Source organism: Pteronotus mesoamericanus, unplaced genomic scaffold, assembly GCF_021234165.1.
Source record: "Pteronotus mesoamericanus isolate MK-2021 breed Mesoamerican mustached bat unplaced genomic scaffold, CSHL_Meso_final scaffold_31, whole genome shotgun sequence".
Classification (NCBI taxonomy): Eukaryota; Metazoa; Chordata; class Mammalia; order Chiroptera; family Mormoopidae; genus Pteronotus; species Pteronotus mesoamericanus.
In genome coordinates, this window is record NW_026555312.1 from 35592860 (window position 1) to 35616006 (window position 23147).

At 46.7% G+C, this 23147-nt stretch overlaps 1 protein-coding gene across 1 annotated transcript in view; it reads left to right on the plus strand.

Moving 5' to 3' along the window:
- Window positions 1–4952: 4952 nt before the first annotated feature.
- The window catches only part of PSTPIP1 (proline-serine-threonine phosphatase interacting protein 1), a 39001-nt gene continuing 20806 nt past the window's right edge, over window positions 4953–23147 (plus strand). The window contains exons 1-3 of the mRNA XM_054592023.1: window positions 4953–5112; window positions 20451–20551; window positions 20976–21050. Coding sequence (XP_054447998.1) covers window positions 5077–5112; window positions 20451–20551; window positions 20976–21050 — 212 coding nt within the window. The 5' untranslated portion in view covers window positions 4953–5076. The remainder of the gene's footprint in view (window positions 5113–20450; window positions 20552–20975; window positions 21051–23147) is intronic.

The following is a 23147-nucleotide window of genomic DNA, read 5'->3' on the forward strand; positions in this document are numbered from 1 at the left end:
CACAAAACAAGTCTCAGTAAACTTAAGAAGACTGAAATCATATCAAGCATGTTCTCTGACCTCAATATTATGAAACTAGAAATCAATCACAAGAAGAATGCTGAAAAACACACAAAGACATGAAAACTAAATAACATGTTATTAAACAATAAATGGGGTCAACAATGAGATCAAGGAAGAAATCAAAAGATGCCTTGAAACAAATGAAAATGAGTACACAACAATCCAAAACCTGTGGTACACTCAGAAAGCAATCTTAGGAGGGAAATTCTTAGCATTACAGGCCAATCTGGGGGGAAAGAGAGAGAGAGAGAGAGACAGACAGACAGACAGAGAGACAGAGAGACAGAGAAGAGAAGAGAAAAGAAAACCAAGGAAAAGCTCAAGTAAACACTTTAACCTCAAACTTAAAGGAACTTGAAAAAGAACAACAAAGACCAAAATGAGTAGAAGGAAGGAAATAATAAAGATCAGAGCAGAAATAAAATATAGTCTTAAAAATTATATACAAGGTCAATTAATCCAGAGCTGGTTCTTCAAAAAGATAAACAAGACCAATAAACCTTTAATCAGACTCATTAGAGAGAGAGAGAGAGAGAGAAAGAGAGAGGACCCAAATAAATAAAATGAGAAATAAACAAAGAAAAATAACTGACACCAAAGAAATACAAAGGGTTTTAAGAAAATATTATGAACAGCTACATGCCAAAAAACTGTACAACCTAGATGAAATGGATAAATTCCTAGAAACATACAAAACTTAAACAGGAAGAACCAGAGAATCTGAATAGGCAGATTACACCTAATGAAATTGAAGCAGTAATTAAAAAAAAACAAAACTCCTAACAAACAAAAGCCCTGGACCAGATCATTTCACAGGTGGATTTTACCAAACATTCTAAGAACTATTACTTATCATTCTCAAAGTATTTCATAAAATTCAAGACATGGGAAGGCTCCTAAACCATTTCACAAGGCAAGGATTATCCTGATTCTAAAACCAGATAAAGAGACTATAAAGAAAGAAAATTATAGGCCAACAGCCATGATGAACATAGATGCTAAGTCCTCAACTAAATACTAAGAAACCAAATACAGCAATGTATCAAAAAGATCATACACCATGATCAAGTGAGATTTATTTTGGGAATGCAAAGTTGGTACATTTTGCAAATCAATAAATGTGATTCACCACATAAACAGAATGAAGGATAAAAAGCACATGATCAGGTCAATAGATGCTAAAAAAGCATTTGATAAAATCCAGTGCCCACTTATGATTTAAAAAAAAAAAACTCTCAGAAAATTATGAGAAGAGGGATCAGGGAACATACCTAAATATAATAAAAGCCATATATGGCAAACCCACTGCCAGCATCATATTCAATAGGCAAAAACTACAAGTGTTCCCCTTAAGACTGGGAACAAGACAGGGACATCTGCTTTCACCTCTCTATTTCAACATAGTAGTAGAAGTTCTAGCCACAACACAAGAAGAAATAAAAGGCATCCAAATTGGAAAGAAAGAAGTAAAAGTGTCATTATCTGCAGATGACATATTATACGTAGAGAGCCCCAAAGATTCTACCAAGAAAGTACTAGAACTGACGAATTAATCAAAGTAGCAGGATATAAAATTAATATCCAGAAATCAGTTGCATTTTTATATGTCAATAAAGAACTAATGGAAAGGGAAATTAAGAAAACAATCCCATTCACAACTACTACAAAAGAATAAAATACCTAGGAATAAACCTAACCAAGGATGTAAAAGACTTGCAGCACTCGGAAATTATGACACTGAAGAAAGAAATTGAAGAAGATACAAACAAATGGAAGCACATACTGTGTTCATGGATAGGAAGAATTAATATCATTAATGTCCATACCACCTAGAGCAATCTATAGATTCAGCACAATCCCTATCAAGACTCCAATGAAGTATTTCACAGAACTAGAACAAATATTTCAAAAATTTATATGGAATCACAAAAGGCCCCACATAGCAACTGTGATTCTGAGAAAGAAGAACCAAGTTTCAGGGATCACGCTACCTAATATGAAACTATACTATAAGGCCATAGTAATCGAAACAGCATGGTACAGGCATAAAAACAGACACATAGATCAATGGGACAGACTAGAGATCCCAGAAATAAATCCACAACTTTATAGCCAATTAATATTCAACAGAGAAAGCAAGTACATACAATGGGCTAAAGACAGTCTGTTCAATAAATGGCATTGGGAAAATTGAACAGATAACCTGCAGAAAAACGAAACTAGGTCAGCTTCTTACACCATGTACAAGAATAAATTCAAAATGGATTAAAGACTTAAATGGTAGGCCTGAACCATAAAACTCCTAAAGGAAAACATAGGCAGAAAAATCTCCGACATTGCTCATAGCAATATTTTATCAAATGTATCTCCCCAGTCAAGGGAAACAAAAGAAAAAATAAACAAATGAGACTGCATCAAACTAAAAAGTTTTTGCACAGCAAAGGAAATCATCCACAAAATAAAATGATAACCCACAGAATGGGAAAACATACTCACAAATACATCTGATAAGGAGTTAAAATATCCAAAATTTATAAAGAAATTATAAAACTCAACACAGAAGGAAAAAACCTAATTAAAAAATAGGCAAATGACCTGAAGAGACACTTATCCAAAAAGGACATACAGATGGCCAATAGACATATAAAAAGATGCTACACGTCACTAATCATCAGAGAAGTGCAAATTAAAACCACAATGACATATCATCTTACACCTATCAGAATGGCTATCAATAAATCAACAAACAAGTGCTGGTGACAAACTGGAGAAAAGGGAACCTTTTTGCACTGTTAGTGGGAATGCAGATTGGTGCAGCCTCTGTGAAAAGCAGTATGGAGATACCTCAAAAAATTAAAAATGGATTTGCCTTTTGTCTCAGAATTCCAACTGCTGGGAATGCACCCAAAACATTAATTTTAAAGAACATAAACACTTCTATGTTCATTGCAGCATTATTTACAATCACCAAGATATGGAAGCAGCCCAAGTGTCCATCAGTACATGAGTAGTTAAAACAACTATGGGACATTTACACAACAGAATACTGCTTGGCCTTAAAAAAGAAGAAAGTTTTACCCTTTGCAACAGTATGGATGGACCTGGAGAAAATTATGCTAAGTGAAATAAGCCAGTCAGAGAAAGACAAATGCCATATGATTTCACTCATATGTGGAATCTAATGAACATACTGAACTAACAAGGAAAATGGGCACAAGCTCATAGATGGAGAGCAGAATGACAGCTAGGATTGAACAAAAAGAAAAAAGAACTCATAGACATGAACAACAGTGTGGGTGGTTAGGGGACCAAATGGTAATGGAAAAAAATATACAATAAATATTAAATCAAAAAAATAAGTGAAATGAAATAAAATAAAATAAAATTTGAGCTCAGTTAGGCACCAGGAGCCCTTCTTAATAGGTGTTTTTCCCCCCCTCAGGGTTCATAGCTGTCTTCAGTTGCAAGCAGCTGGGGTGTCTTCAATGTTAAAGATGTTTATTAGCTCACAACAAAGGATTCTGGAGGTGGGGGATACCAGGGGCAGCCTCACTGCTCTGCAATTCTCCCTGATGTGTTCTCTCTTGGCAACTATTTCAGAAGTTTGAGTGTCCCCTATCACTGACCTAATCAATGGGGGTGCTCAGCAAGGGTGCTGACTTGTGAACAAGCTGACTCACCCCTACTTGACACCTGGCCCTGGGCTCAGGCCCCCCACTGGCATCTTCTACTTAGTGGGCAGGCCATGGCTCCTCAGAGCTGTGTCTGAGATTCCAGTCCAGGGCTTTTCTCAAGGTGGTACCTGACAGTGCTCCCAGCACCTGCCTAGCCAAACCAGAAATTCCAGTAATGGTCTCAATTCTTTCTTCCTTACAAAGATTGAGGGTGGCAGATGCAGAAACTGAGGCTCATAATGTTGAAGCATCAATTAAGGTCCCTCAACCAATGAATGGTAGGGCCCAGACAAAACAGGAACTACTTCAACCTGGCTTTCAAACTCCCACATCTGTACATTTATAATATTGTCTTTCTTTGTCTAAGCAGTCTTCCAGCTTGAAGATTCCATTGTTAGAGGGTGCTTCCTGCCCCAGAAAGTGTCCAATCTGGAGACTGGAGAACAGAAGTTCAGTGCCCATAAAGCCTCAAGCTCTTCTCCCTTGGCCAGTTACCCACTCACCCATCTCAGTGTCCCTATGGACCACAGCACACAGCTATGTCTGCTCCCATACCACGAGCTTCTTGAGGACAGGGTGTGGATTGCAGCACTGTGAAACTAGGGTTTGGTAAATAATAATGATATTCTATACCTAAAAAATCTCCTCCCAAATGGTTTGCTTGTGAGGGGTGGAGAGCCTAGCATTTATGTGCTTGGTCTGGAGTGAGGCTGGGGTGGTAGACTGCAGCACCCCAGCTCCTGACCCCTCCTTGTCCACACCTTCAGTGCCCTCAAGCTACCTAAGTTTATGCCTTCTGAGAATGCAGAGGAGCTGTGCAAGGGAGCATTGCAGCTCTACTTCCTGTGGGTGAGGGACCTGATGCCTGACTCCAGCAGGGAGGCTGCACAAACTTTTTTGCACAGGCTCAGGCTGCCTGCATCTGGCCTAACAACCTGCATCTCCTGCTGGACACTGCTTCCCACCTGGGCTGGCATCCCTGCTCAGCCCTGTAACCTGGACTGTGTCCTCCATCACTGTGGGGCTGGCAAGGGGCTGGCAAGGGGCTGGGCAGGAAACCAGGACCCGCCCTCCCATCACTGGGCACTGCTCCTTCCTCATTTTACTGCCGATTCTAACTTCAAACAAAGCAGACTGAGCCCTTTGCCTCCCACTGGCAGCTCATCTCAGACAGCTCATCTCTGGCTTGTAGGTACCTTCTGCAGTGCTCCAGATAGTACCAACCGAGTCAAGGGAGGCTGGGCCAACCTTGCCAGGACTGGGGCAGTGCTCCTGGCTCCTGGACCTCAGTCAGCCCTGTCTGTGGGTGAAGAGAAAGCTTTGTCGTAGCAGCCTGAGGATGATGCCCCAGCTTCAGTTCAGAGATGCCTTTTGGGTGAGTGAAGATTGTCAGGGAGTTAAAGAAGTGGGATAGGCTCCAGGGAGGGCAGATTGGCTGAATTTTCCCCAGGGAACTTGATGGGGGTGTGGTTTCAAGAGAAGAGAGACGTTTTCTCGTAAAAACAGTGGTTGATTTTCTTGTCTTCACTGTGGAGGTGAGCTGGGCCACTGTCCCTTCTGTGTTGGAAGATGAAGGAGTTCCTCAGCCTGGTGTATAATTTCTCTGCAGACTTCAATACAGTGGGTGAGAGATAACCTCTGTACTCCCAGGACTGATTTCTCCTACAGGTGACCCTCTCTCCACAACAGGATCTTTTTAGGAAAAACTAATATGTGGGTGGGAGTTGGAGGTGGCCATGTGAGGCAAAGAAGGGAATGGGTCACAGGTTTGGGGACCAAACAAACTTGAATTCACATCTTGGCTCTACGGTTTAAAGGGTGGACAAGTCATTCTTACCTCTCTGATCCTCACTTTCCCCATCTACATAGTGGAGATAAATATTAATAAATATATCAGTTGAACAGAAGGATTAAACAAGGTGATCAAATATAATAAAATCCCCAGCACCTCACTGGCATTCAAATGCTAATTCTCTTCCCTCACCCAACTCTTTTTCCTTGCAGTCCTTAGGGACCCTTTGAGGAGGCAACAGGGCTGGGCTGGGCAATTCCCTGATCAATATCTTAAATTCAGTGCAAGTATAAATTAAATCCTTTCTGCCACACAGAAAGGCACCTGGCTGCCCCATGGAGGTTAAATGGCTTGGCCACAGCCTGCAAGCCCAATTTGGGTCCCAGATCCCCTCAGAATTTTTCCAGCTGTCCCTCAGCCTTCCCCTCTGCACCTGAAGCTCTGGCTGTCCCCAGTGGCTCATGGGGAAAAGCTGAGACCCCTCTGGTGAGAGCTGAGAAACGTGAATGTTTTGAAGGCCCCTTCCCCAGCTCCATAGAGGACTGCCTGGCCTTTTGCCTCAGTCAACAGTCTTCCTTCCCTGGTCCTTTTCTGGGGCCTATGGCCAGCATGTGAGTGACCTGCTTCCTGCCTATACTGACCACACAGTGGGCAGAAGGCCACCTGGGGAGGGCACTGTGTATCTCTCTGGGCCTCTGCTTCCCTCTCTCTACAAAGAGGACATGGGACCAGCCCAGAGAAGCCCATGGAAGCAGACCTGGCTCAACCCACCCCGTGCACCAGGCTGGCAGCAGGGGATCATGCCATGGATGGGTGGCTGCAGTGGGGGAGACAAGGATGGTGAGTCGCCACATGCCTACTCTGACTTGGAGCGCAAAATTTGAGAAAGAGGGAATACCTGAAAATCTAGGTTGCTGTGTAGCCCAGAGTAGGCCAGGAGTCCCTGATAGTTTTACCTCCAGAACATCTGTCCCAGACCAGAGTGCCTAGGCTCATCTTTCCTATGGCAGAGCTGGGGTAAGGAGCAGCCCCATGGCAGGGTCTGGGCAACAGGGAATGGTGTATGAGGGAGCAGGGTGTGGCGGCAGCAGCAGCAGAAGCAGCAGCAGGAAGGCAGCTTCCTGAGCGGCATCCTGCCACTCACCGCCCTGGCCCCACCTCTGAGCTACTGTGGGCCTCATGGCCTCCAGAGGCCTCCTCTCCTCCACTGATGGCTCCGTATGCCTGACATTAGGGTACAGCTTTCCTGTGGAAGGCCAGAGCTGGGAGCAGGAAGAGAAGTGGCCAGTGGGAGCCTGGCGCCCTGAGCTTGGGCTGATGCTTCATAAGGTCACTGTCAGCAGCATTGCTCCCAGGGCTTTGAATTCTAATACCTCTTCCTGACCCTCGGCCCATGAGGACAACTAACACTCACAAGATCATGTGTCAATTCACTCATTTAAACCGATGATGTAGATGCTATTTTTATCCATATTACTCAGAGGGAAAAATGAAGGCACAGAGAGCTTAAGTAACTTGTCCAAGATCATACAGCTTGGATTGAACCCCAACAGGCTGGCTTCAGTGCCTGGGTTCTCGCCCAGGAGGTTTCATTATCCTCTTAACATAGCTGATCGCTAAATTTTGGGGCTACATTGGTAAAATGAACAAAAAATTTCTGTCCTTTCCACCTCCCAGAAAAGTAAAAAGATCAGACAAGGTTCATAGAAGTAACTTGAAGTTCCATTTACACACAAATCTGCAAAACAAAGAAGGCATACTTATCTAACAGGCTGCCTCTTCCCCTCTGGTTTCCCTACCCCAGCTCGAGACCATGCCACTGAACCCTGCAGCTGAGCCACACACGGAAAATGACTAATCTTTAATAGCGGAAGGAAACGCTGGAACTAGAGGAACCATGTCTAATACCACAGCACTTCAGTTACGCAGCAACCTCAACTTTCCAGAGCACAGGTGTCACCAGCCCTGTTTCTGGCACTAGCTCACAGTGAAAAGAGAGTCAAAAGTCATTTTTGAAAAGCTAAGAGTGAAGCTAAGAGAAGCTATAAGCTAAGAGAAGCTCATATACTTATAAGAGATGGTCCATAGCTTTAAAAGGGCCTATGAACTCTGATTTTACCCACAATTTTAACAAGACCGCTCATGTGGTCTTTTAACCCATAGATGTAACAATTAGTAGGGATCTGTGTGGATCTGTGATATGTAGTTGGTGATTGATAAATATTGGTGGACCTGAACTGTTAAAGACAGTTTCATAGATAACTGGCAGCCTTAGAATAAAGGAGGAGACAGGAAAATGATAAAAAGCAGACATAATGTTTCAAAAGTGGTAGAAACATTCAGCACAGGAGCAGACCAGCCCTGTCCCTCAATGGGCCTGCATTGGCCATGTTATCAGTGTGGCCGCACAGTATTTATTTATAGCCTACTTTTATCTGCAGCAGAGCATTCAGATGCAGGCTGTGGTGGCAATGAGGTAGGAGTAGGCTAGCCACATAGGGAGGGATAATTTGATTTCTGTTATATACACACAGTGACAAAGAGCATCATGGGTTGGCAGGAAGTTTGTGGCTGAGCCTCAGAACAGAGCCTATCAGTGAGACTAGGGTAAAGCTGAGAATACAGATGCCTGAGCTGGGAAAGCTTTACATCTCTTATTACCTCTGCCTCGGCACCAAGTCAGAGAGGCACAGAAGCCCAGAGGAGGCCGGGTGCTTCCCTCCACCCCTCCCATACATACAGCTCTCCTCACCAGTGACTCTGCTCCCAGCAGACAACTGAAATGTAATACAACAAATATCTGTGTATCCTCCACACAGGACTGGCAAGTAGGGTTTGTACTCAGTTAATGTTTGTAGAATAAATGAACAAACAGAGAGCATCTCTATGGTCCCACCTGCCCTCTTGAATCAATTTTTTCCTCGATATCAGTTTAGTTATATTTCACAAATACTTGTTAAGCAGGGCTCTCAATGAGCTGATTTAAACTGGATCCCTGAGCCTCACCCCTACATCCAATCCAATGAATGAGACCTTTTTGTCCTCAAGGGAGTCCTTGCCCAGTGATGGGAACTGAGTTTCCCTGATAACTGGGCCAGGCCCTGTGTACCAAGAGGAGCAGGCCTCTGAGGTGTGCCTTCCCTTCCCACTGTCTCGCTTTCTCCCAGACTTACACATCCAATGACCTTTTCAAGGAAATCACTGGGTATTGTTTTAAGAAAGAAACTCAAGCCCTGGACCAGGCTTTATTGAGATTCACATCCTATCCCTCTTGGGGCCATTAAAAGGAAAAGTAAGGGCCTGCGGAGGCTGGGCCAGAGATACTGCAGTGACCTCTCACCACCACCACTCCCATCTTTAGGCAGGAACGATCAAAGGGGACAGAGAGAACAGAATTAAACTTTTCCTTCTGATTTGTGGTCACATCTCTCCTCTCCAACTTCATCTGGAAGCTTCTGTGCCAAACTGGGAGGGGCTGAGGACCCCAGCAGACAGAAGGGAGAGGAAGATAATATTCCCTGGGTGGGGGGATGAATTACTGGGGGGGGGTACAGGGGGCTGAGTCTGGGCTCACCCCTCCCCCATGTGTCCACTCCGCTGCCGTTGCATCTTTCCCTTCCCAGTTCTGAGATTCTGAGGTTCCCCATTTAGGAGGCTAGAGAGAGGGGCCACATTTTTGGCTTGCCCTAAAGCTGCTTGTCCCTCCACTTCAGGACCTGCCAACAGTGGCCCCAGGGCCTCATGGAAAATCAAGCAAGGCTGATGTTCACTGGGCACCTGTTCTGTTCTGGGCACTTAGAGTTATGAACATACCTTCTAAATAAACAAAAGTAACAAATATAAGATCCTAAAAGGAAAGTGGAAAATAGAGAAAAGCAGGAATAAAGCGACCACGTTGTCTCATCACACAGAGACATTGGGTAATATTACATCGTGTTTCTCTAAGATTATTTTACATTGGTGCAAGTGTATTGTTCACTTGGTTTTGTATGCTCCCCCACCCTTCTTCTTGCATTTTAAAATTTATTTAATCGTGGTAAAATACACCTAACATAAAATTTACCATCTTAACAATTTTAAGTGTATAGTCTAGATGTGTTAAGTACATTCACATTGTTTTGTGACCTGCTCCCCCTTTTTCAACATAATTTCATCTTGAAACATGTGTGGTCATGGGTGTGATTTCCTTGTCTTCAAAACAACATTGTCAATGACTGCATAGTCCTCCAGCTTGTGGATTTGGTAGATATGCATGATTTATTTATCAGATCTTCTGTAGTTGCACATTTAGGTCACTGCCAATTATTTACTATTCTAGACAGGGATGCAAGAGGTAGATCTTTGTGTATCAAGGATGACTCCTTTGGGTAGATTCCCAGAAGAGGAGATATTCCTAGGTGAGAAAGTGGAGATTCTCTAGCATTTGGCACTAGGAGACCCTTTGGGACCTTTCATAGTCCTCTGGCTGGACAGGGGCTGGAGGACTGAGTTGAGATGTCTGCTCAGACACTGTGGGAGGATGTGCAGTCAGGCAGGCCCTGTGGCATTGCAGGCCAAGGAAGCCAGTTGTCTGGGGAGCAGGTTCTTCCTGGGCAACAGGGGCTGGGAGGCTGAAGAGGGAAGCCCTAGCTGTTCTGCTTTTGCTGCCTCCAGCTGCCTTCCCAGTGCCTCCCTGGTCATGGCTGTCAGAAGGAATGAAGACAGTGATTCTTTCTGTACTTGTTAGGAAAGTTCTTCAAAGCACAGTGTTATGTGTAAAAAAGCACAGAGCCATATGGTGTCTGGTATTTGACATGTTGTGACAAGCAGGGAGAATAACCATTTATATTGGCATAGGCTTGTTTAAATAGCAAGAATCTCTGGAATAGCACACAGAAAACTAATTAAAGTGATGACCTTTGCAGAGAGTGAGAGAAAACAAATGGATGGAAGACAGTGGTGCTCTGTATTCTGGGGGGCTGCCCACACCAGGGCTGTCCTCTGGGAAAACTCCAGAAGGTCCCTCCCTTAGGGCTCGACTGATTCCTCATTCTCTAGGCTCTGAAGGAAACAGGCCTCTTTGAAGCCTCATCTGCCTGCCCCCCTCACTTGCTAGGGAGCCTTGGAGAATCATTCCTCTTGTCTGAACTTCTGTTTCCATATCTGTAGGATGTCAGAGTGATGCTCACCTAAGATGATGTTCATCTAAGAGTAAGGCTTTGAAAATGGAGAGGCTCAGAGAAGTGCTAAAGGGACCACCTTCTGCTTCTCATCATAGAGCAGGTTTCAGGGGATCCAGACTTATAATTGGATATGCACTTACAGAGTGAGCCTCATATGTAGATCCTTTTATTCCCAGAATGCCTCCCCATCTCTGTTCACAATTGCATATTAAATTCCACAATTAGAGAGCCTTCCCATGGTTTCAAGTGCCAAGGTGCATTTAATTCCAACAGTAGCTCTGTGAGGTTGGTATTCTTAGTTCCACTTTAAAGAGATAAAACCAGGGCTCATAAGGGGGCTATAGGCCTGGGGATGCTACCCAGATGGATTTGGGGGCTATCAGAAAAGGCCTGGCCACTACATTCCCAGGCCTAGGTCAGAGAGCCCTTGGGTTAATAGGAGGGCATGGTAGTTTGCTGAGATCTGGAACCCTGAGCAATGGGTACCCATACAGGCAGGAGGGTAACAGCCCATTCTGCTGGTGTTGACAGGCCACCCACTATTGGGCAACAGGAAGTGCTAGCTGGTGTTCCAGTAGCAGCCAAGGCAAGAATGGAGTGACCAGATGGCACTAGGGGCTTCCCAGCTGTGGAAATGGAAAAAACAGAAGCTGAACTGTACTGGGGATGAAAAGAGGGGGTGATGGGCTGAGGCAGGAGAGTGCTTGACATATTTGAGGAACAATGAGGAGGCCAGTGTGACAGGCGCTAAGCGATGATGTGGAAAACAGTTGGAGATAAGATCAGAAATATAACAGGGAACCAGATCTTGTAGGACTGTAATTCTTTCTTTTTTAACTTTTTTTAGCTCTCAACTTTTTATTTTTATTTTTTTCCACTGTTGTTCTATTACATTTGTCCTAATTTTCCCCTGTTGCTCTCCCCTGCCCCTCCCAACACCCCCACCCAAGTCAATCCCCATTCTGTCATTTATACTTGCTCTTTAAATAGGCTCTTCCTCTTCTTTCCTCCCTTTTTCCCCTCCCCCCTGTCCTCTGGTCCCTGTAAGTTTGTTCCTTGTTTCCTTGCCTTTGGTTCTATTTTGCTTGTTTGCTTATTTTGTGCATTAGATTCCTGTTATAGGTGAGATCCCATGATATTTGTCTTTTGTCACCTGGCTTATTTTACTTAGCATAATATTCTCCAGTCCCCTCCATGCTGTCATGAAGGGTAACAGTTCCTTCTTTCTTTCTTCTGTGTAGTATTCCATTGGGCAAATGTACCACAGTTTTTTGATCCACTCATTTACTGATGGGCACTTGGGCTGTTTCCAGCACTTGGCTATTAAAAAATTCCTATGCCCAGGTCACTCCCCAAGCCAGTTACCTTTGAATTTTGTTGTGGGGGCTGGGAATCTATATTTTTCAAAATTCTCTAGTGTTTCCAAAGTGCAGCCAGGATTGAAAATAATTGGTGTAGATAACAGTGGTGATTCTGATGTATTGTCATTGCTGATCCTTGTGATGGGGAGCAGACATCTGGCTTTTACTATTTACATGACCTCATTTTACTCCCTTGTAAATGTTTTGTTTTTTAACCTCATGACTTTATATAGTTACTTTTTTATTATAGTAAATAAACATAAATAATTTTACCATTTTAACGATTTTTAATTGTGCAATTCAGTAGCATAAAGTACATTCACAATGTTGTACAAGCCTCACCACTATCTACTTCCGGAACATTTCATCATACTAAACAGAAACTCTGCACCCATTAAACAATAATTCCCCAACTCCCTCCCCTTATTTCCTACTTCTTTCTGCCTTCTGTCTCTATGGCTTGCCTAAGTAGAAACCTCCCATAAGTGGAACCATATAATAATTGTCCTTTTGTGTCTGCTTTCATTCACTTAGCATAATGCCTTTTAGGTTTGTTCAGGTTTTAGCATATGTCATAATTACTTTCCTTTTTATGGCTGAACAGTATTCACTCACCTTGCTGAGCCTCAGTTGCTCATTTGTAACATGAAACAATAAGAGCACAGTCATGATGTTACAGGGTTCTCTGAGAATTAGCTGATAAGGCATCAGGAACACTGAACTCTGTGAGTGCATATCCTACTAAGCTCCCTTTGCTGAACTTGGAACCTGGCCCCAGCTCCCATTAAGCTCAGGGGAAAGTCCCACGCCTTGCTCTGCCTGATTCAGGGCTCTCCTTCAGCTGTCTTCAGATCACATCTTCAGACACTTGTCCCAGCCCCCTCAGACCTCTCACTGCTATCTTTCACCCGTACTTACAGCTCTGAGCATCAAACTTCCAGGCTCCTAAACCTGAGGGGTTCATTCCCACCTCCAGGCCTCTACCCCGACTTGTACTCACCCCAATCTCCACCCCTCCTTGTTCTAAGTTGTTTTTATATACATTTTGGTTTCAAAAAGCAGGAGGAAGAAGTCGGGGATTGAGCTTGGTCCTTAAGACTTGAGAAGTGGAGAAATGACCGTCGTCCCAGCCTGGGAGGAAGGGAGCATGCTAGTAGAGACCTTTCCTTCCTGATAATGGAGGAGGCTTATTTAAAAGAACAAAGCTTTCGAACCAGACAGACTTTGGTTGAAGCCAGGCACACTCATGAAATTGTTGTTTGATCCTGGACAAATGACATAACCTCTCTCATCCTCACTGTCCTCAAACAACAATACTCTTCGGTCAATATTGCTGAGATAAGAGGCACCAGACACATATAGTGGATCCTCTTCTGGTGCTTGTACTGTCTACCCTCCCACCGCACCCAGTTAGGTGGGATCCCTGAGAGCCCCTGAAAGTTCACAGAGCTCTGTCAGGGTCTCCAGAAGGCTGCAAGGTGACTGACAGACAAAGGCTTGCAGGCTCCCCAGCCAGTTGGGGACTGGTGGAGAACAAAGCCAAGGGGCCCCAGGTGTGTCAGGAATCCAGGTGGCTGGGATACTCAGCTGCCCTGATGAGGAGCCCTAGGAGGCTCTGCAGAGCCATCTGTCAGACTTGTGGGGGTTCAGTGGAAATATACTTCTGATCTCAAGCTCTTGTCAGCCTAGCTAAACCCAGAATGTCTCATCTAACCACATTTGACATATTTTGGTCCTTTAATAATAAATGACTGTCTTTGCCTTCTCAGGTCTCTCGCTATGACACCTAAGCTGAACCATGTTAGAAAAGCAACAAGTCACATTTATCTGCTTATGCACAGACCCCTCCAATCCTTGGGTTAGGAGATGCCTAAACCCAAAATACCTAATACAAGGACACATCCTCTCTGTGGTATCCCCAACCTGCTTGCAGACTACTAGTGATAAGGTGCCTGACATCTATCAAAACAACTTTCTGTGCATTCTAACTGTGGCCACTCTAGCTCTTGGAAAACCCTTCCTAATATTGACTCCTTGTCAACCCCACTGAGTCCTGGCTGGGGCTCTGAGGATACCTGGCCCCACAAAGTTCTGCAGATGACATCATTCCTCAAGGGTTCCTCCAGGGCCTTAGCTTGGGATCCTCTCTTTACCTACTCCTCCTCCTGGAATACTCTGGATAAGCAACCAGCTTGCCTACTGAAGTCTCTTGTCATCCATCCATCCATTCAAGCCATACCTGGGTGTTTGGTCCTTTGCCTTCCTCAGTTTGCTGAACAATAAAAGGCAGATGAGCCCCGCTAGGGGGTAACAAGTGAGGGTCAGTGAAAAGAGCCTGGCTGTTATTCTCTTATTCTCTCAGAGCCTCCATTTCCATATCTGTACAACTATTATAAGAAGTAGAGGGAATGGGTCTATCTGGCTTATTTAAAGGTGCTGGGTAATAAATCATTGAATCTGCAAGCTAAATGGTCTGGTTTTCTCCATGGAGCACTTCAGAAGCCAACAATCATAAAGTCATGTTTTGAGAGTCTCCCTGAGGCACTTTGTCCAGCTATTTTCTCAACTGGTTTACTGAGCACTGCTGTACAGGCTCTGGGCACCAGGACCCAGCAGAGAACCAAACAGGCCCATTCCACCTTCATGAAGCTGCCTTCTGGAAGATTCGGTGCTCACTACCTAACGTTTCTCAATGATCTTAATTTGTTTTCTCAGTCCACAGAAAACAAGCAACAGTAAACTAGCTGTTTTCTGCAGAAGTCCCTAGTGTTAAACTGGTGAGAGAGGTGAAGGTGCAAAACTGCGCAGACTCCAAGCTGCCCCTCAGGGTTGTTCAGCATTGCTGTCCTCGTCTTCCAGGCCTCCCTTCCCCCAAGAGAGGTCTCCCCTTCCCCAAGAAAAAGTAATTTAAAAAAAAAGTTTTTAAAAACTGAAAAGCCTATCAACCCAAGAACATGTCAGACATTAGAAAGGTTTTGACAAGAATGGTTAACACTTTACGAAATGGCTTTTGAAGTAAGTAGAGTACAAGCAGGAAACACTTTTGCCTTCTTCTATCTTCCAAATCCACTATTAGATATCTTCTCCCCACCCCTGGGAGAAGGGTATGTTAGAGTTTTTCTAGTCTTTTTCAGATATAACTTCTCCAGTTCAACAAACTAAAATCAAAAGTTCACCCTCATTCAGTTTAACCCAACTGTTGTAAGCCTATGATGGGGAAAGAGAACAGGGTCCATTCCTTCACTTGCCATGTTCTATTCATACTCACTGCCAGCTGCTCCTGCCAGATCCATGGACAGGGCAGGATTAGGACTCTGAAGGGATGAAAGGTCTTACTTCCCTGGTGCTGTTGTAGTTTGTGGCAGTGCAGCAGGCGGTAGAAACCCACAGATCGGCTCTTCCTCTCCTGGGCACCTTAGCAGATTCTTCTCCTACCTTTCCCCCTGGGGTACATCTCTGCAGTATCCATCTATTTCTGACCCTTACCAGTTGCATCCAATAGTTAACTCCACACATCTTCTTTTGGTGCTCCTCTCTCCCTTTCAGGCAGTTCTCAAGGGTAGAGAGTTACAAGGATGCACTTCCCACTTACTTTCTGTGGCCCACTTAGTTCCTAGGTAAAATATCGGTGCCAATTCCTGGACAGATCAACCACTACCACCCCAGCCTCACTCTTCCCTCAGTCTCCAAGCAGCTCCAGCCCATCTGACTTTAGACTTCTCTAAGTAAGACACTGCCACTGGTTGCCATGGTTTCCAAAAGCCAGCATACACACATCAGCCTCTCTGCTGGAAGGTCAGTTGAAGGTCATTTCTTCACCTTATAACTATTTCACAGGCAGGAAGGCCCAGAGAGGGCAAGGGACTTTACCAAGGCTACCAAGCTTATTCCTGGCAGAAGGGAACTGGGACCAAAACCCAGACCTCTTCCTCCAAGGCTAGAGGTCTAGCTGTCCTCTGATATGTTTCATATTCTGAAATTCCATGTAAAGGTTCTGCAGCCTTTTAAATGGACCTTCTGGTGGGGAAGGGAGCGGCATGCCCAAGTGGGGACATAGTCATTTTTCCAGCCTGGTACAGCTGGGGAAAGGCTAGTGAGGATGATGGAACAAGCAGAGACGGAGCAGGGCCTGGGGACCTACGCTTTGCTGAACATTCACTGAACTTGGGGCTTTGAAGAGAGGTGAGGGAATGGGAGGTGAAGAGCCAAGATCTTGGTCTAGGAGAGCTGGGTTTGTTGATACAACTGTGCCTTGCAGGTTCCTGGGCAGATTAGGTAACCTCTCTGGGTTCCTTTGTCCTCAGTTATTAATTGGGGGTAATCATCCTTAGCTCAGTACCTGCCTCAGGGCAAGCTCTAATCACTATTCTCATCTACACATGGTAATTTCATTGGCTTATCAGATCAACCCTAGGTGGTAGGAACAATTAGGCCCATTTTTACAGAGAGAGTAGAAGTTGAGGACAACCAGGGTCACAGGATGGGGTGTGAACTTATATTTACTCTGCTGAACTCTGTCCATTCTCTCAGACCAGGCCTGGGCACCTTGCTTGACTTGGCAGTCATAGTATGTCCTGATGAGGCTGTGTCCTAGAGGGGTCACTATCAAGACTGGGAGAGAGGTTGGCCTCTGCCCCCTACTTCCTCAATGAAACCAGGTCCCAAGAAGGGAAGTGGCTAACTCAGGGTCTTGGTCCCCAAAGCCACCAAAGGTGATATGGGCAAGAAAAGAAGGAAGTGATGGTGGGTACAGAAAATCCTTCTCTACCCATCCAGCAGGGATGTAGCAGAGCCACAGCCAGCTTGCAGGCCTGGACAATGGTTCACACCCAGATCGACCCAGAGTGGGAAGCACGTGGGCTGTCCCTGGGCAGAACAGGACATGGCAGGCATTCCCCACCCTGCCTTCAGGCTGAGTCAGGAAATGCTTCCTCTAACCCAGAGCTTTCTTGGGTGCCTCCTCCTGAAACCTCGTGGGGTAGCCTGCAGTCCCGCCCTGGTCCCTCCATGGTGAAAGTGAGGCCCAGAGTGTCCCCCAGCATACGTAGAAAGACATGAAGTCTCTCATCTGCTTTGACCAAGGCTCTCAAAGGAGGGAACTGCATCTGATGGCCACCTGGCACCCTTCCCCAGGGTAGGTTACACTAGATGTCATATTGTGGGAGCTTCTGGCTGCTTGCTATCTGTCAATACTTAGTCTGCAGAGCCAGCACAGCCCTTCTCCAAGGCAGCATTCCTCTAGCCCATCCTGGGCACAGAGCTGGCCTCTGTGCATCCATGGTGACTGGAATGATAGCCTGAAATACAGCTTTGATTTGAGGTGGAGAGAATTTGAATACTCATTTTCAAAAGTTATTTTTTATTCTTTGTTGATGTTTCAAAATAAAACAAACAAACCCCCCCCCCCCAGAAAAGAAATCAGTTGATAGGATGTCTATTGAATGACTGGTGTAGATATGTGGCTTTGGGAACAGGCCAACCTGAGTTCATATCCCAGATTCTGACCTTTACCAAGTGAATGACCTTGGGCCTCCTCATCACCACTGTTACCTCCTTTGGTATGTGTCTTCAATTAGATACTGGCTGTGATGTTCTTGGTGCACTGTGTGGCAGGCAGACTCCAGAAATGGCAATTTCACAATTGGCAAAACCATGGTCAGGTTTCAGGTGACTGAGACATTGCATGGACAGAAAGAGGTGAGAGGCCCTCCTTCTGGTAGCTTCAGCATTGTGGAAATGTCAGCCTGAGACCATAAATGAGGGGGACCAACAGGGAACTCTCGGTACTTAGAGGGTGAAGCTGAGTGGGTGCAGGAAAAGAAAGCCAGGGTGGGAACTAAAGGGGGTGATCTAGTGCTGGGTCTTGAACTGTGGACCTGTAGGACCAATGGATCAACTGATTGAATGATTGGTTCATTCATTTCCTCAACAGCATACTGAGGTTGACTCTGCCCAGGTCTGAGCAATGAGTCAGAACTCACCCCCTTTAGGAGGTGGCTGAGCGGAGGGTGCAGTCTGCAGGAACTTGCAGCTCTTGGGGAGTCAGGCACTTCCTCAGAACAGACTAGTCACTTATGACATTAGCTCATTCAGCTGTAGCCCCTGCTAACACTGCCATGGCTTTAAGCAGAGGCTGAGTAAGATTCTTGAGCTTGTGGCACTTTGGGGACATGAGCTCCTGGAGAACCAGCCTGCAGGGCCCCATGCTGTCTTCTGCCTCCTCCACAAAAGCCAATATAGGTTTGGTTTTATTTCTCTTTCTAATCTGGGGGTCTCAATAGAGACAGAGGGGTTCCCCTGGAGAATCACACTGGGCATGGGGCTGGCAGGGAAGAGGAGAGTGTCCTGCTGTAGGGCTGGACTCCAAGAGAGTTCCCTGCACAGCTCCCTGCCATCTCTCCCAGAGGTATCATGGAGTAATAATCAGTCTCCTTGTCCTACCTCTGCCTCTGTGACCTCAGTCAGGCCCTTCCTTTCTTTGGACCTCAGTTTCCCCAAGGACTGGGAGGACATTGGGCAAGACGCTTCCCTTCTGGTGATCTGTGGAATTCAAACCTGAATGCTGATGTCCAGATTAGAGTGACCTCCTCATGGGGAGCCTGTAGGAGGCTGGGACTCCAGATTGATTTTTCTTCTGCCCCATAGGTCCAGATGGAAGGCAAAGGCTGAGGGGCAGGAAGCCACAGTCTGCTGGCTGGTTAGTGGGCAAGTGGCTGCCCACAAAAGCCAGAGAAATGGAATTCTGGCCTAGTCTAGCCCAGAAACACCAGCCTGGACACTGAGGCTGACCCTGGCCCCAGAACAGGACTGCAGAGGGCTTGTGGGGGTGGGGGGGAACCTTCTTTCTGCTGGGGCCTTGAGTGGTCAACCAGGACCCAGACACCCTGCCTGTCACCCTGTGGGCAGTGGAGCCTGGGCCTAAGTAATTTCTAGGAATGCTTGTGGGGAAAAGAGTGAGCTAGGGTCCTAAGCATACTACAGACCTGAGGACCCCACTATTATGAGTTTGCTGAGTATGGGCTGAATCTGACATAGGGCCAGGTTGGGTAATTGTTGACATCCCTGCCCTTTCTGACTCTCCTCAGGAGCACTGCCTGCTTTTGACTTTAAGATAGTTAGACTTGCCACCCCCAAGTGTGTGTGGCCTTGTGAAAGTGTCCCTGATTCTCTGAGCTCTGAGAGATGGATGGGGTTATGGTGTACGAGATCAGAGAAATGGGGGTTCTTTTCCCCATTCTCTGAGGCTATTTTGGGGTCTGTGGAGAAGGAAAAGAAGACACTATTTGCCAAATCTCAGGGCTTGCCCTGTTTTGCAGTTGCCTGGCCAAGAGCTCTCAAGGGTTTGGGTCTCTACCTTAAAGACAGACATGGAGGCCAGAGACACAAAAACCTCTGCTCTCAGTATGACATTTCACTACCTCCTCCCAAACAGAGCTTCCTCCCCTGGCAGTCAGATGCCCAGATGGTTTTGAGGGGGCAACCTGACCCAGGACCCACTCTCTAGGCCTGGAGATACCTTAGGAGATCCTCTGTCACCTCAGAGTCTTTGAGTATGACACCCTCCCAACTTTCCACACCCAAATCAGAGTCCACTGCAGGGATAAGAACAGAGAACCAGATAGCTCAAGAACACCCAGCAGGTGCCAGGCAAGAAGCAGAGAAACAACTGTGTTCTGGATTCTTCAATATGCCTTTCCCCCCACTGCCCTGGTTAAGTGGGCCTTGGGCGTATCAGGTGTCCTAGGTGTGTGCTAGATATGCCCTAAGTGTCCTAGATGTCAGAGGTGTCCTACCTGCATTCTACAGTTCTACATATATGTCAGGGTGTGCCCAGTCCTGACTGAAGTCACCCTTAAAGCCCACCTCACTGGGCACAAGAGGATTACCTGAGCACATGCAGAGAGCCCATACAGTGCAGAGCCCATGGAGTGTAGAGGTGAAGAGCATGGATTTGACCTGGACAGCTTTCAAGCTGTGTCACTCTGGTCATACTTCACATGTCTGTGGCTCAGTTTTCATACTTACACAGCTGAGATAATAAGGTTATTGAAACAGTGATAGGAGCAAGCAGTGCTGAGCACCCTGTAAAGGCTGTCATCACAGGGTCGTGGTGGTGGCCTTTCTCATGGCTGTCTTGTACTGGAGAGTTGATGTTTCCTGGACTATAAACTCTGATGCCAGGTAAGTCTCACTTACGCACGTGGCACCTCCACTGATGGGGTGAGAAGGACCTCCTGTGAGCCTGTGTGAAACCAGGCTCCTGAATCTTAAGAGCTTGCCTTTGAATGAGGGAGATGGAGGCAGATGGAGAGGTGGCCAGATGGGTACTTGCCAGGTTGTGCTCCCACCCAGAACTGCCCAGTGTGGTTCTCACACATCCTTCTGTCCTGTGTGACAGTGCAGGGACTTCACAGCCCACACGGGCTATGAGGTGCTGCTGCAGAGGCTGCTGGATGGCAGGAAGATGTGCAAGGACCTGGAGGAGCTGCTGAGGCAGAGGTAAGCACCCACAGGGTGGGTGAGGCTGGAGAGGAAGGGAGGCCACAGTCCCCCAACCCCCAGCTCTGGAAGGTGGCTGAAGCTGCCCATCCTAGCCAACCTGCTGTCAGAGCAACCCCTGCTCTAAAAAGTCATGAGTGTGGCTCTGCTGTATTTCCCCAGATGTGAGCCTCCCCCAGGTGAGAAAATAATCTGATGTCCCTTCAAAGGTATCTGTATTTGGCCAACATTTATTTAAAAGAAGGGATGGGGGGCTTAACTTTCTCAAAGAAGAGCCTGAAAGGTCATCTTGCCACCCCCTGCCAGATGCTGACAGGGTGGCTTCCCAGGTCCTGTCACAGACTTTTGAAGGACCTTCAGACATCTGAGGTAGCTACAGCCAACAGAACTGGAAGATACACAGTGCCCTGCTTTGTTTGTGCAGGGCCCAAGCAGAGGAGCGCTATGGGAAGGAGCTGGTGCAGATTGCCCGGAAAGCAGGCGGCCAGACGGAGATCAAGTAAGAGGTCTCAGGCCCTGGGCTTCCTCCTCCTTTGCAAAGCACTTTCTGGACATTTAGACAGGGTTTAGGATGGACAGGGGAGGGCCAGGGGGGGTCTGGATGGCCCCCAAGGCCAGGGTGCCTGGAAGACAACTCTCTTGCTTATTGAGAGCTCAAGTTCTGTGTATGGGAGAAAATCCAGGAATCAGAGTGGCCGGAAGGCCCTGGGCAGGGGAAAGAGACCATCTGACCCCAGACACTTGCAGTACAGCCCATACAACCTGGACAGTCTTCCCCAAAGTCCTGAGAGGCAGGTGACAGGCCCTCCACTCACTGCCGAGCCCCCTGCAGCATTGGCTCAGCCTTGGCTGCAAGGTGAGGACACATGTGAATTCTAGTACCAGCTCTTCACCCACCAGCTGTGTGATCTTGAGCTGGTCACTGACACTCTTGTGCCTTTGTTTCCTCATCAGTGAGGCAGGATAATAATGCAACCTTCCTCAAAAGATTAAAGGAATCCAGGGGCTCAACTTCAGCCTGGCTGGGAGGAGAGTCAGTAAGGGCAGCTGCTGCTGTGGAGCAGCCTGGCATCTTGAGCCCAGAGGCCTGCATCTGTGTGCAGACTGCTGGGCAGGGAGCAGCTGAAGAGTGACAGTTAAGGAGGGCTGAAGGAGAACTTTCTAACAGTGGAGTGGAGCGGCTGCCTTGGGAAGGTGTGGACTCCCCCGTGGGTGAGGACCGAGCCAGCCTGAGAGGCAGACAAGGCGCTGGAGTCCAAGTTCTAAAAGGGCTCTGATGAGTCCTTTTCCTCCTACCCAGAACCCCCACGACCTGACCCCAGCCAGCAGCTGCCATAGCAACCCCTGACTCTCGCCCCTGCTACCTTGATGGTCAAGCCTGTGATTGTCTGGCTCTGCCCAAGGAAAATGTCCCCAAAACCTGTCAGCTCCAAAGCCTGGAACCAAGCCCCCTCATTTCAAGTGCACTGAACACTTTCTAGGTTTTCTAAAAATCCACGGGACCCTGGCTGGTTCCCACTTCCAGCCTGGAGCCTGAGAAAACTTGGAAATAGATAAAGGAAGGTTTTAAAATGGTATGAACCAGGGGAGATGAATTCTCAACCCATGTATTGGACCAAAAAGCAAGAATATAGAGTAAGAATTCATGAGCTCTAATTCCCACTCAACCTTTGTGTGCTGTGTGACTGTGGGTAGGTCACTTAACCTGTCTGAGTTTGGTTGTTATCTGCCCACTCCAGCAAACTTCTGTGCAGATCAACAGAAACATGGGCTGAGGGCCTTCCAGGGGCAGGGCCAAAGCTGGGCACGGGATCGGTGCCGGGGAGGGCTCAGGACATGAGGAAGAATGAGTAGACTCTGTTGGGGCTCTTTTTTGTCTGCCCCAGTTGAAGGAGCCTGATCAGGGAGGAGCCCCTGCCTGCCGCTTGCCCTCTAAGACCAGCTGAAAGAGAAAAAATTTACCAGAAAGAGAGACGACTTCCTTCAGGAAGCTGGAGAGGGTGCTCCAGGCAGGGTCATAATGGAAGCCCAGGCTAAGGGGCTGTGAGTCACAGAAGACTAAAAATAGGGAGAAGCAGCCACTAAGGAACAACATAAATTGGAAGAGGAGCCACAGGGGCAGTTGGAAGGGTAGGGAGGTACGCAGTGTCTTGTTCAGTTTTTAAAACTATAAAGTGACCAGGGCAACATTCTGAGCAACCCTGATCCCTTGCATGGTCATAGGAGGCTGAGTGAGGCAACATCTGCCTTGCTTTCTTTACTGTGTGACCTGGGATGGCCACTCCCTCTCTCTGGGTCCTGGGTTTCTTGACTTTGAAAGGGGACAGTCACTTTCAAGTTTGCTCTGGGCAGCCACAATGTTGAGCAGGCGGCAACCCATGAGGATGTTTAATAAACATGGAGGCCTCTCCATAGATCAGATAATTGGTGTCATCCTGCTTAACTTGGAGCTGGGAAGCCTGACTGGGCAGTCTCAACCACTGTCTTTGGGGCCCAGCCCCTCTGGCCCAGAAGGCTGGAAACTGTGAGGGCCTGGATGAGCAGCCTTCATCCAACATGGGAGCCCCAGGCTGGGGTGGGAAGCAGAATCTGGGTC